General features: G+C 38.1%; 1 protein-coding gene across 2 annotated transcripts in view; it reads right to left on the bottom strand.

Moving 5' to 3' along the window:
* Positions 1–5,790: 5,790 nt before the first annotated feature.
* LOC124119178 (serine palmitoyltransferase 2-like) overlaps positions 5,791–15,388 on the bottom strand; it is a 46,726-nt gene continuing 37,128 nt past the window's right edge. For both annotated transcript variants that reach the window (XM_048388531.1, XM_046481606.2), the window contains exon 13: positions 5,791–14,151. In XM_048388531.1, the coding sequence (XP_048244488.1) occupies positions 14,149–14,151 (3 nt within the window). In that variant the 3' untranslated portion in view covers positions 5,791–14,148. The remainder of the gene's footprint in view (positions 14,152–15,388) is intronic.

Here is a 15,388-nt window from a genome sequence, read left to right as displayed (position 1 = left end):
GCCATTGGGTAGGGCCTACGATTGTAGCCAATCACCGTTGAGATAACAATTGCACCATCAAAGCGCACCAGAGATTAAAATATTCACCGTGGTAGCCTTGCCATAGCTCCTTTGTACCAGGATATATATATACATACATAAAAATTTTGCCCGATCTAAAGGATAATCATACAAAAACAATAAATATCACCATCCTCAAACTCCCATATCGGAATTCTCATCGCAAGAGCTCAAACAATTACAATAGGAAGTAATTTTCTTCGAACATTGATAAATGAATACAACTTTGGTAAGGCTATGCCGCGACACGTGATGAATAAGGTGAATAATTCCAACAGGTGAATGTATCGTGTCGAATTGCTGGTTTTTCTACATTAATGGAGTTTGTTAATTGTTTTGTAGAGTCGCCTGCTAACATTGACACAATTTCGAAATATAACTGTCTTGTCCGCTGTCAATAACGCAGTTGCCACATTGATCAAATTGACATCCACAGTACTTCACAGAACACCAATATATCACCCAATAATCAACCGCTGCTCATTTTTTCTGTGTGGCGAACAATTTCATGGGAATAAAGAACAGGTATATTTTTTAAAGATCCTGGGTGCTCAGAAAGAATCGGAGGAGAACCATTCACCAAAATACAAAGTTCTGGTTTGGGGTAAAAAAGAAATAACGTATATTTTAGGGAGAGTCGATAGTCGTCTTTTCAGTGGTTCCGGGGAAGAAGCGTGTTGGTCCTAGTCGGTCAGTTACAATGTTTATAGGTGTGACGTGGATGGTTGTTCAACGTGTTCAGACGGCAGAAAATGAGCACTCACTATGTCCACCGCAGGTTCTCTGACCAAGACTCGGATTATTTACAGGTCGCCGTAATATATAGCTTAATAGCATTTGACGACTGCATAACCAACATTAACGCAGGCACGCGTGCGCGCACACACGTGTATTAATTACCAATGAATTAATAGACATTAAAACAATTTTTTATTAGATTAAGTATTAAGTGGCTATACGTTTTAATTATTACAGGAGTGTTCCAGCTCGTACCACAAAGAACAAAATTATCTTTTATTATCTTCAGTAAGTAGATCTAGAACTTCTAACATTTGTGATCAACGTATACAGATACTCCCATACTGAATTTCTGCTGAACGAATGATACAATTGGGCGAACATTTTCAGGAATTGTAGCTGTTTGAAATAAAACCCATCGGATGACAGCTGAACTCAGCTGTGTTTCATTCAAATACAAAATGGTATGCACATAAGTTCCAGTCTATTAAATTATTGAAATCCTATACTTGTTTAATATCTTCAGTCCTGAATATGTCGTCACGTTCACCGTAGTGCAGGTTATTAGATCAGTACAATGCAGTTACGATCAATTACTAAAGTATGTCCCTCAACATCAGAATAAGTGGGTTCAAATCCAAAATATTCTCTCGATTAGGATACGTTAGGATATACGTTTGTCAGCATCAAACCCAAGTTTCACCAAAGTGCATGTCTGGATCTACCTGACCCATACACACGCAGACGCAACCTCGATACGGTGAACTGGGATACCCCCAACTGATCAACGCCGTTCTGCTTGAACCTGCCAAAACTGAAGGACATGTCCCTTCATAAAATTTTGAGATAAAGCTTTTGCTTGGGTTACGTTAACATTTATCAAATTCGGGACGCTCTATGTTTCTCGGCTTGGGACAGAAAGCACGAGTGTTCATACCTGGCGTTGTCAGATGAACACACGCCCGTTCAGGTATAATACCGTATTACAATATTACGTCCGAGTAAGATGTTATTGACGTTGTTCCTCGATATATATGGTGAAAGCACGAGGTCGACAATATCACTTTCAACCACACATTTATTTTTCAAATCGTATTCCGGGATTTATGATACTCATTGATTGGAACACCATTAGAACGGCTATCTTGTTGGTAGCACAGTCAGTTGACAATCAAAGACAAAGCATTTGCCGTAAGTACTTCGAAACACTATCCGTGACATCTTCCTTAACTGTCCATGACTAGGAACATTCATTCTAAACATGTAATGTCTTGATAATATCTCTCCATTATCTGTACAGACATACAAGTGTACATGTTTCCGGAGCTTGGGAAGTTAAGCCTTAAAATCGGGCCAGTGTTTTCACTTAAGTCACTATCGATTTGTTGCTGTTCAGGACCCCTCAACAGTTGCACATGAGTCCTTGTTTTCATGTATCTGGATTAGGATCATTGTGAGCCGACAGCAATGTAGGCTGCCACATAACATGGACCTATCAAGAATGAAGAGTACTGGCAGACCCAGTTGCACAACACAGGACATCACAACATCCTAGGATGGCTTATCTAAAAGTAAACATCGGGAAAATCTGGGATGGTTTATCACAAGACATCACAACACCCTGGAAAGGCTTGTCACAAGACATCACAACATTCTGGGAAGGTTATCACAGGACATCAGAACATCCAGGGATGGTTTATCACAGGACATCACAACATCCTGGAAAGGTTTATCACAACACTCTGGAAAGGCTTGTCACAAGACATCACAACATTCTGGGAAGGTTATCACAGGATATCAGAACATCCAGTGATGGTTTATCACAGGACATCAGAACATCCAGTGATGGTTTATCACAGGACATCAAAACATCCAGTGATGGTTTATCACAGGACATCAGAACATCCAGTGATGGTTTATCACAGGACATCACAACATGCTGGGAAGGTTTATCACAAGACATCAGAACATCCTGGGAAGGTTTATCACAGGACATCAGAACATCCAGGGATGGTTTATCACAGGACATCACAACATGCTGGGAAGGTTTATCACAAGACATCAGAACATCCTGGGAAGGTTTATCACAGGACATCACAACATCCAGGGATGGTTTATCACAGGACATCACAACATGCTGGGAAGGTTTATCACAAGACATCAGAACATCCTGGGAAGGTTTATCACAAGACATCAGAACATCCTGGGAAGGTTTATCACAGGACATCACAACACACTGGGGAGATTTATCACAGGACATCAGAACATCCTGGGAAGGTTTAACACAGGAGATCTGAACATCCTGGGAAGGTTTATCACAGGATATCAGAACATCCTGGGAAGGTTTATCAAAGGACATCACAACATGCTGGGAAGGTTTATCACAGGACATCACAACACGCTGGGGAGATTTATCACAGGACATCAGAACATCCTGAACATTCTGGGAAGGTTTATCACAGGACATCAGAACATCCTGGGAAGGTTTATCACAGGACATCAGAACATCCTGGGAAGGTTTATCACAGGACATCACAACATCCTGGGAAGGTTTATCACAGGACATCACAACATTCTAGGATAGCATATCACACAATATCACAATATTCTGCAATGGGTTGTCTTTGGAACATGGACATATGTTTATCACTTGATGACCATCAGCTGGTAGGTCTTGCATTGTGTCAGTCGCTGGAGTCTCGTCATCCCACCTGCCAGGTAGGTAGATGTTTGCTGTTATAACCGTGCATAGATGGCAATGTACACTATGGTATTCAACTACAGACAGAATACCAGAATAACTCACTCTAGCTAAACAATGGCAGCCATTTCAAACTTTTCCAAACGAGAGCCAATGTTGGTTGTTGCCCGGGATATGAGAATGTGTTATGCTCGGTCATTCGTCGCCACTCGCCCCTTTCCGTAACCTGCAAGAAGACTCGTCCCCCTATCGATGAATGTTATGTGTGAAAATACGACAAACCAATCAGAATGCGCGTATGATTTCAAGTTCTTCATCAAAGAATCCCTCAAAAATAATTTCTGTTTTTACATATGTCTTACATCTAAAAATATACCCAAGACACAGTTAAATGTGTTCAATCTTACTGTATAATTTCGCATGTCCTGATGTGCCTTAAATTGCATCTGAAATATAAATGATATATGGGGAAATGTATGTGAACCATTGCGCAACGAGTTGACAATTGTTTTAGGTATGCCCTTTTGCGCTCAGACGGAACCCTGTCACAAAAATTGCCACGAGAGGGGCACGAGTCGCTATTCGGCTGGTCCCGGAATAACATGAGTTGGTCACGAATGATGCTCGGTCTCTGTTCAAAAGCCTTATAGTGAGTGTTAAGATTTAACGCACAACGGCAGTATTTCAGCCATATCGTGACGAGTCAAAAGCCTTATAGCTTAAGAGAGGAGTTGTGTGTAGTGTCACAAGACAGATGGATGGACGATGACACAAGCTCACATTGACATGTCAAATGAGCAAAAACATAAGGAGCTTATAAAAGGCATAATGAAAATTTTATTACTTTCCTGAATTTTGTAGGAAGTGTAATTGATAACATATCTTGCAGTCAAACAGTATAAAAATATGAATACACAAAGCAAGTAAAACATAGCAGCAGTAAAACAAGCAATGAGTCAAGTACTGTGATGGGCAAGCTACAAGACGGTGACATGCTCTCAGTGATTTAACAAACAGTTAATATTTATGCATCTTTTACAACATGTACATATAATAGTGACAGGAGTAAGACAAGGACTACCAGTTTCGTTAGTTTCTACCTCCATGTCAAGAATCTCCAGTGTTGTTGCACATGACAGCAACACACAAAATGGAATCATCAAACCGGTTTCATATATATATTAATGACAAAAACTGCCTCCTGACAAAAAAGAAACAACAACACATTCATCCAGCATCTTGTGCTGACTAGATTTCAGGAACAATAACCTTGAGCAGACCATTTAAATTTTCCTGAAATATTTTTCAGATTTCTCTAATTGTTGGAGGTAAACTGGTAGCTATATAGTCCAAAGTGCCTCTTGGAGGTAAACTGGTAGCTATATAATCCTAAGTGCCTCGTTGGAGGTAAACTGGTAGCTATATAGTCCTAAGTGCCTTGTTGGAGGTAAACTGGTAGCTATATAGTCCTAAGTGGTTTTTTACGCCTCTTTTCGTAATATTCCAGCAATATCATGGTGGGGACACCAGAAATGGGCTTCCCACATTGTACCCATGTCAGGAATCGAACCCAGGTCTTCGGTGTGACGAGCGACCACCTTAACCACTAGGCTGCCTTGTTGGAAGTAAACTGGTCGCTATATATAGTCATAAGCACCTCATCACCAGTTCCACCACTCCACCATATTTGTTTTCTGACGAAAAGCAGATTGGGATGCAACTGGCACTAGCCTGAATAAGTTTCTTCAATGCAGCCTTTTGGTTATGGGCTTGAATGTCATCACTTTTCAGGCAAGAACATTTTCAGTTGAAGTTGCATATCTGAAGATAAGTATCATTGTGGTGTAAAAAGTGGTCTGGTTTTCATTTCAATATGTAGCCTTAATTTATATTTCCCTCTTCATATGTTCTATGTGTTGAAACTATGTCAAAAGGTGACGACCACACTACATTTCTCTTAGCACTGGAGGTGCCACAAGAGTAGTCAGAGAAAATGGAGTTACTGTGCCATTACTTGTGCTGTTGTTACTTTAAGGATAACGCTATTTTTCAGGGCATTATCATTTGCAGAAGCCCGAGGTCTTCCATAACTGCCCGACAAAGGAGGTAACGCTATTTTTCAGGGCATTATCATTTGCAGAAGCCCAAGGTCTTCCATTAACTGCCCGACGAAGGAGGGCAGTTGAAAAGACTGAGGGCTTCTGTAAATGATAATGCCCTGAAAAATAGCGTTACCGTTATTAAAGCTAAAATGGATGGAATTCGTTATCAAATAAAAAGAAACAACAATAACGATTTGAAACATTTACTGCAATCAACACGAATGTCACTGACCCTCTTTTACAAACCAGATGACGTCACTACTGAACGTGACGTCACCTATCCCTATCATATGACGTCACCAAGCAATGGGCGTGATATTGGCCTGTCGTCAAGCAATATGAGGGCATTATCAAGTTACAGTGGCCCGCTCATTTCTGATAACATACGGGCGGTTTAATGATAATTCTATCCATTTTAGCAATAATGTCTACAACCACTGGCTTTCCTCATTCATGGACATAAACAATATGTGTAAATGCAAAATATATGTCCACTCAGCATTAACCATAAACTGTATAATGTAGGAATTCATGCTGAAAATAATTAACAATAACATGGACTTCAGTATAGGAGGGGCAATACATGTTGACTTTAATACTATATACACAGCCTCACGGCATAATGGTGTACGCAGGATTAATACATATATTGTCTTTTGCTCAGAATATGTTTACTTCACAACCTGAGCAAGACTCAAAATTACAAATGTGTAACAGACAGCAATTTGTAAATATCATCGGTGCTGCTGCACCATCTGTATAACACTGACTGTAAACTTGATCAACAAACTTCAGCAAAAGGTGCTGGTACTGGCATACAGGTGGACAGAGTCGCAAGCATGCTGTCGACAGGAAGAAGTCAAAACTCAGCAAGTGCCCGACGTCATGGTGTACCCACTGGAATGCTATATTTCATGTTTGAGCCTATAAACAAAGGCAAACTATTGGGCCACTGCCAAGGAGGTAAAAAAAACCATATATCAATAGCTATCTATTTCTGAAAGTTGAACATTTTAATACCGCAGTTCAATAAATTCTGGCCAACAAGCAGGTCAAAGTAATTTCTTTTTGAAGTGAACTTTGCAGTGTGGTGTCAGAAAATTGTATACTAAAAAATGTCAAGTTACCAATTTCCTGCCTTCAGAAAAGTGTTCGACTTTAACTGTTTTACTTGATATCATTTCTGGTGGTCTGTAAATGAAGTTTGATGGAGAAGCATTGATCGACACTGCCTCTTTACTTGTCCCTGTACAGTGTACATGCTGACTGGGACAGAAGGCAGAGTGGTTTGTATTGAGCGAGTTTAACAACACTTTCAACAGTTCATCCATTATAATACGCCTGTCGGCTTAATGTGGGACAAACACCAAAGTGTGACGGGACGTGGACATTTTCCACTTCCGTGGAACCCATGCACGTGTGTATGGTGCTGACAGACCAAGGATGATAATCAGGGCAAACCTGGGATTGATAAAAACCCATTACCCATGGATCCAGGCAGAGCTATGTCTGCTTGTAAAACTATATTCATGGAAAATACACAAACTGATATTCCCTAAATCAACAGACACTGACAGTAGCAAAATACAGACACTGACTGTAGCAAAATACAGACACTGACAGTAGCAAAATACAGACACTGTCTGTAGCAAAATACAGACACTGACTGTAGCAAAATACAGACACTGACAGTAGCAAAATACAGACACTGACTGTAGCAAAATACAGACACTGACAGTAGCAAAATACAGACACTGACAGTAGCAAAATACAGACACTGACAGTAGCAAAATACAGACACTGACTGTAGCAAAATACAGACACTGACAGTAGCAAGATCAGATTCAAACTTGTTTTTTCCACCTATGTTGTTTGTTTGTAACAGTCTTTGCCCAAATGTTTGGAGGATATGTGCCCAGAAGTGCTAGAAGATTTCAATGTATGGCTTGTAGCTAGCAAGCTCATTAGTCAGAAGAAATTCTACCAGATCCAATCTTTACAGACTGGGTAATAGTTTAATCACACCCACCAAGCATCTCAACTGAATGCTTAACACACCAACCTGCATCTACATAAGTGTTTTGAGATAATATTTATGTTTGTGTACCTGAACGCTCCCCCAACCTGCCCATGTTGCAATGAAACCCATCTTACAGAGACTGGTTCAAGGCTGTGTTCCTGTTGCATCACATTTACAAGACGTGACAAATTATTGTCGCAATCAATTCTCATGAATCTATACTTTGCCATAATTTCACCTCTGTTCTTTTGATATCTTTCCACTAGGAGTGACAAAAGCCATATTTTATTAGTCAGAATGGAACCCCCAAAATTGTAAATCTGATCTTACACATTCAATTTGCTGCCCCTTGTCAGTGTCATCTGCATGAACAAATATATTTTTCAAGATACTCAAATATAACATATTAATCTGACTTCACAACAATTACTGACAATAATAACTCAGAATGTGCTTTCTGATATGAATCACAGAGGGATCGTGGAAATGTGCATTGGATTTCAGTGTAAGGCAAATGTGAATGTTTCCCCGTAATATGCAGAATATGTGTAGAAATAACAAAAGGCAATATATCTCTATAACAATCGTAAAATAATATATATCTCAAGAAACAGGTGATTTCATAATCAACAGTATAGCCTATCAATTATTTACATACTGGTAAAACAAATCAAAATATGGACAATTTCATATTTGAATTTTACACACACTACACCCACACAGCAGTAAACAGTGGAAATAAAAGTTCCAAATTTATGAATAATCATGAAAATGAAAAATTCCTACTAACATTTTCTTGCTTCCTCAAACAATAGTTCATTGTCAATACTTCAAAGGCTCATTAACACAATTTTCCTTCATCACATGTGATAAATATGTAAAGATAAAAATACCCCCACCCCTCCTATGGCAATGGGTGTCTTATTTAGTCAGCCAAACAAAATTAATGAGTTCATGCATACATCACAGAAGTCAAATCAGGCCTCCTTATTACATGTCCCTTTTGTGAACTGCCTGATGTGGAAGCAACACACCTGTGAAGTACTGACGATGACAATTCCAAAAGACAGGCATTTCAAGGTAACATTATCATATACATGGTAGCAGAAATTTCCAAACATTGATAATGAACCATTTACTTAATATCAGGCCTGAAATGCAGATGTAAAATACTTCTTATGAACCAATGAAATCACATGTTCGGGCAATGTCAAGATCGCTCACTTGAACATGCATACAACATAGGATGTAAGTAAGGATATAAGTACATCAATATCCCTCTTAACACAGGGACTTGTCTGAGCAGGCTGTAACCTGTCTGCTTATTGGTCAATTTCTCAGCCAGACAGACTGTAACCTGCCTGCTTATTGGTCAGTTTCTTAGCCAGACCGGTTCTTGTTTTAATGATTATGCTGCCATATTTTTATAACGCTACCCTCTTCATACTGACCAAGACAATCCATAAACCAGGAAATGGTCTTGTAATCCACTGTTAGGAAGTTAGTCTGGCATGAAAACTGAGATATGTCTCCCCATAAACTCCCAAACACAAATACAACTCTTGGTCACATTCCAAGATATCACATATGCCTTATAATACACTTGGTAATCATTCAATTTCCAAAATGGCTAAAATTAAAATTGTCAAGCACCATAACCAGAAAAGGGTACTTCTTATAAAAAGTACATGTGAATAACGTCCTGTTCGATCACTCTCTTACTGACAATATGTCCAATCCCTTGGATGCCAACATCCCACTTATAGTTTATCACATAAATGGTGGTATTATGAAACTCTACCTTCTCAACAATTAGAAAAATGCCAGAGAAAAAAAACTACCTGGCCAAAAAACTGCATAAAAAATATCAGCCAGTGCAACTGTTGAAAAGGCATCAGCAGTGTTGGAGGTAAACATATACCGGTATATGTACATCTAGAGAATTCTAACACACTTCATAAAAATCTCACTATATGATGGTACAATGGTTACATTCAGTGTAAGATGTGCTGAACTTTAGAGACAAATAATTTTTTCGTAGGGGTCTGTGCCCGAGATGCTCTTTCCCCTCATATATACAACAGATGAATTCAGTTTCCATGGTGACCCTTCCTTAACTTGTAAAAAGTTTTCATGGCTGTCCTAAGGACAATTGCCATAGACGTTTATCCTAAAAAGCATATCAAATATTATTTAAAAATAAAATTCTTGTCGCCCTTTTCTTAAGACCCCACTAAAAATTGCATTCAATTTAAAACAATTCTCCAGAACCTGTTTTTCAGTGGTCCTGCCCTGCCCCCTTTCCCCCTTACAAAACTGACTGGACCCTTACACACGGTGCTGTCTCATTTCTGGTATCTGGTAATGTCTCAAGCAAAGGTTTAAATGCATTAACCAACTAGTTTGCAGCCGGGAGACCATATCTTATGTTAACCAAATCATATTTATACCACAGTAATCTTTTGCTAACCAAATCATGTGAATACCAAAGTAATCTTATGTTAACCAAATCATATTTATACCACAGTAATCTTATGTTAACCAAATCATATTTATACCACAGTAATCTTATGCTAACCAAATCATATTTATATCAGTGATCTTATGTTAACCAAATCATGTGAATACTATAGTAATCTTATGTTAACCAAATCATGTGAATACAAAAGTAATCTTATGCAAACCAAATCATGTGAATACTATAGTAATCTTATGTTAACCAAATCATGTGAATACCATAGTAATCTTATGTTAACCAAATCATGTGAATACCTAAGTAATCTTATGTTAACCAAATCATGTGAATACCATGGTTGTCTTATGTTAACCAAATCAGGTGAATACCATAGTAATCTTATTTTTACCCAAACTTGGGGGAAATTATGACTTCAAAAATGTTAAAATGTATACACAATATAGTGACTGAAAACTAAACACAAAACAGCTGATCTTTGTAAATCAGCAAGCAATACCCAAATATTATCAAGACTGGAGTGATTTCTGGCGAGATCCATCACAATCAAGATCAACATGTCATAAATAATGTTTCTATTCAGTAAACTGTTTGATAAATAGTCATATAAAAATATTCTAAAATCACATTCACAGTATTGTTACTAATGCATGTACTTGTAGATGCATAGTTATTCACATCATGTCAGACAAAAACTTCATGATCAGATAGGAGATGAGTACTTGTCCGATGATGTCAAAAGAAAGTTTTTGTTTGTTTGTTTGTTGTTTAACGCCTCACTCAGCAATATTCCAGCTACAAGTATATGACGGCGGTCAAACAGTTGCTGTTTTTAGTCTCGTCAAACGTGGACATCACTTTCACAGTTCCATTACATTACACCTGCAGATTCAGTGAGTGAGGGAGTAGGGTTTTTATTAGCTTTACTGTAGACAAACCATTAAAAATAAAGTCCTAAATACACAAACTTTTTTTGTATTGATAAATGAACTCACTATACAAACTACTATGCATCAATACATTAGTTAATTAAAACAAACTTTTCCCAAAAATACTGATTTTAAAAAAGCTTGTAAGGACAATTTTGCAATGGGATTCCACTGTATTCTACATAGCGTGTGTCGTAATATTGTACGCTAGGTAATTGTGTTAAGGTGCAGGCTTCGTGTGTATTTGTAAAGAAATCAGAGAAGCACTACCTTATTCTCCTGGGAAACAAGAAGAGACTCTTCTGACATCAACTCCTCAGAACTGTAAATGCATACACCATGAAGTCACCGTAAAGAAGTGTCCCCGTGTTCGCATTACGATTATCTCCCCTGGAAAAGACTCCGAATTCATGAAGCTTTCAAAATCTCAAAACCTTTTCCCTGTCTGTTAATCTTGCATTGTACTATTGCTATTATTGTGATAATTGTCCAGAAGAGAGAAAACAATTTGCAAAAAGAATCCAAAGTTTTGATATGCAAATGACTCTTTGATAAATGGAAATGGAAAAAACTGTATGCAAAACAATGGAATTCTCGAAACTATGAAACATTAAGGTCTTTGGGATATCAAATTGTTGAAATGAGAGCTAATTTTTTTATTTTTTTTTTGGGGGGGGGCATTTGCCATTATCTTTCAAGTGTTTTCAATTTGATATATATGTAGCGGGGCGTGTTGTCATCCCTCAGATGACATCCTCATCCCACAGATGACATCCTCATCCCACAGATGACATCCTTACCTTGTCAGCCTGCTGAGTATGGTAGCAGCAGTGGTATTACTCCCCTGTCAACAGAAGGAATGTCCCGGGCGGCATGGTAGGGTACTGAGGCTTATTTTGCTCAAAGTTAATATGAACACGCTCAGCCCCGCGTTGGGCGCCAATGTAGCGGCCATAAAATTTCTGAGTGATGGGATTCGAACCACAGACCTTCTGATCAGAGGTTGAACGCCTTATCCACATGACCAAAGAGATAACCCCGTCAGCAAGCTGACAAGGTAAGGATGTCATCTGTGGGATGACTCCATGCCCTGCTACATATAGACAGTGTTAACTTATGGTTCTCAGATTCACGATATTTCTCATTATTTGACGCTGTGTAACACAGATTTGGACAAGTCAGATAAGATGTACCGTGAAACCTCGTCAACAGAAACGGTTTACTTTATAGGGCTGGGAGAATGTTTAGGCCACAACAAATTTATTAGATTTTCATCCCTGCCTACCTCAATACCAAATACCCACCTCACATACATAATTTGATTGTTTGCAAGTACTTACATACGACAAAACATCTTTGTATGCATTCCTTACTTTCATAACGTCATGATATACATTGTCCATAGTTCCTGTGAATCAAATTCATTGAAAGTTAAACTAAACATATGTTTCTGATTTTGTTCTTAAAAGAATAACAGATTATGTCTTCATCACACATTTGAAATTAAAGATAGAAAATCTAATAATTACTTGTGGCCCCCATGACTAACAGAATTATATTGGCACTCTACTACCTTGGAAGTACAGATGGAGAGAACGAGGTTTTGTTATTTCCACGTACTCGACGTATCAGAAGTTATGAAATTAGTTCTACGATTATCCCTATTTTTAATCCTTATCTGTATGCTGTGCATAATGAAACAAGGTGAAGGTCATGATAAACAAGGTTTTGAAAAGGACTTATTCAAATAAATAGATAACACCCAACAAGCAATAAATAATAACAAACGTAGCTGCAAAACAATACCTCATGTCAGATGAGCTTTCATCAAAAACATATTTAGCGTATGTTCACAGAAACTTCACGGTCAACCTTCAGTTGTACTACAGATATATACAACTTTGAACTCATCAAAATACCTAAAACATTACATCTATTAATGAGTGACTGACTGGTGACTCATCTCATGACGACACTACTGTAGTATTGTAGGTTGTTACAACGTGTACCTTGATACACAAAATGGGGATATTAATACAAATCAAATTATTGCTCCTTGAAAATATTTAACCTTATGTAATTATTCTTTATGTATTATTAACAACAGTAATTATAGAAACTCTTTGAAATGACATACTTTAATAAATTTGATAAACTGAAATCTTTTACTCGTCATTCATAAACCTTCTATTCAGCATCTTCCATACTTTCTACAGTGCCAATAATTGACTTCTGATATATTGTGATATTTTCAAAATACCAATATGGAACTTGATAGTCCTGGGGACATCTTTCTTTCATGTCTAAACCATGGTAATCATTTCCTAAATTGAGCAGTTAAAGATATGCAACCTAGGGCTTGGACGGGTAACTCGGGTACTCGGGTTGGGTGGGTCCTAAGTAGGACCCAGTTACCCACAGGACTACCCGGACTCGTGGTTAGTCACCTGATATATTGTTTAATGGCAAAACCTATCTAGAACACTACAAGTCACTAGTGTCCACATTTGTTTCTGACTATGCACCCATTCTTTCTGACATTTATATGTCTGAATAAAGATAAAACTTCAGTCAACATCAGTGTACGCATAACCAGATCGTCTTATACAGTATGTGTATCTAAATACATTTTGCCAGGGCTACAGTCAAATTATTCCAAATTGGACAATTTATATCGATCTCTTGAGACCTACAGTGGGTACCCAGGTAGGGTCAGGTAATAGGGGGATGGGTACCCGGGGAGTTAACTTGGATTCGTCCCAGCCCTAAAGCAAACATACACAAATATTCTTTGTGTCATGTGGATCAGTAAAACACCCAGGTAGAAAGTTCTGCATTTCACGCATCCTTGGATTTCTGTTGAACATCACACTTCTGATTACATTGGCTTTGTGTTGGTGAACAAGTCTATGTTAGGATGTTGAGCGTATAGTCTTCATACTTGGTTGGCGAGATCATTGTGAGATTTCATGCAGGTAACCATGGCAACAAACGGTAAACACTTGAGCTGATGGACTTGGTCCACAAAGTGACGAAGACATTCAAAATGGCCGACATCACCATGCAGAGGTGCATGTTCGTAACATACACTTTGTTCCTGGTTTTCGGGACGTGCTTGGAGTATTTCACTGAAAACAAGAGAAGTCATAGGTGAAATATCAGTTTTCAAAACAACAGGGAAACATTGGAGTTTCAGAGCATAGAAAGCATTTGGAAGGAGGTTGTTTAACACCACCCAAAACAAAAGTCATCCATATCCCCTGCCATTCTTCTTTGACTACAACTGAAAAGAGACTATGATTGGACGAGGGATCAGAGCTCCAGATAAGCTGTGTATATGCGTAAAATACGCATCAGAAATACGCAGTAAAATAAAATCCAAGCGTATCAAATACGCAACGAACATTACAGATACGCTACAAAAATAAAACTTGTGCGTATCATCAAAATATTGTGAAGTAACCCTGCGTATTCGATTAGCAAATCAGCAACTTATTTTGAAATTATAAACGGGCATTCCGTCAACCTTGCCAAACTCCACGATGACAGTTACATCATGATCATTTGACATCACACTTTCTTGTGGAAGTATCATGGTATTTTTGAGTCCTATAAAGCTCTCGAACACACACAACACCAGTTTGCAGGGACTAGATAGTGTTTTTAAATATTTAACTTAATACCCACATGTGTAAAAACTAGTGGGCAACAGAAATTTGAATACTCATGCAGGTAGAATTACTGATACCCAATGATTTTAAAATGCATGGGTAAAATACCCACAACACCAAAAGCTTATCTGGAGCTCTGAGGGATAGATATAAAAAAAAGGCCTTGGTTTTGTAAGATATTAATTCTAGATGGTGATTTTCAACCTTAACACCACATTCATCACGGAGTGCTGTATTCAAATTGTCATATTGATATTTCCGAGAAAACTTGTCCTGATGGGCACCATGTCTGAATCATCTGATCCTTCATTGGCCAAATCATCAATCACATGCCATAATTTTCAATGATGGTTTTTGAATTCAATCAACATATTTTCCCATAATGTATGGAAAATGTATCATTGTATCCATAATGGCTTTTGCTAAAATATGTCCAAGTTTGAGGTACTGTGAACCTTGTCCAAAAACACATGACAAGGGCCATAACTCTGTAAAATATAACTTCTCCAGACTGGGTTTTAAAAGTTGGTATGCATATGCATTCATTAGGGACCAGTTCAAATGTTTGATGTGGGATAAAAAACTTAATATGAAAATGTTGAATTCTTGATTTTTGTGGCCACTTTTGTAACAGATTCTCATGTTTTGACCTGATGTTTAAGAACATTTATCTACTTATTTTATTTACAAGGTG

The sequence above is a fragment of the Haliotis rufescens genome, unplaced genomic scaffold (genome assembly GCF_023055435.1).
Source record: "Haliotis rufescens isolate VD_foot unplaced genomic scaffold, xgHalRufe1.0.p SCAF_73, whole genome shotgun sequence".
Lineage (NCBI taxonomy): Eukaryota > Metazoa > Mollusca > Gastropoda > Lepetellida > Haliotidae > Haliotis > Haliotis rufescens.
This window is presented reverse-complemented; position numbering and strand designations above follow the sequence as displayed.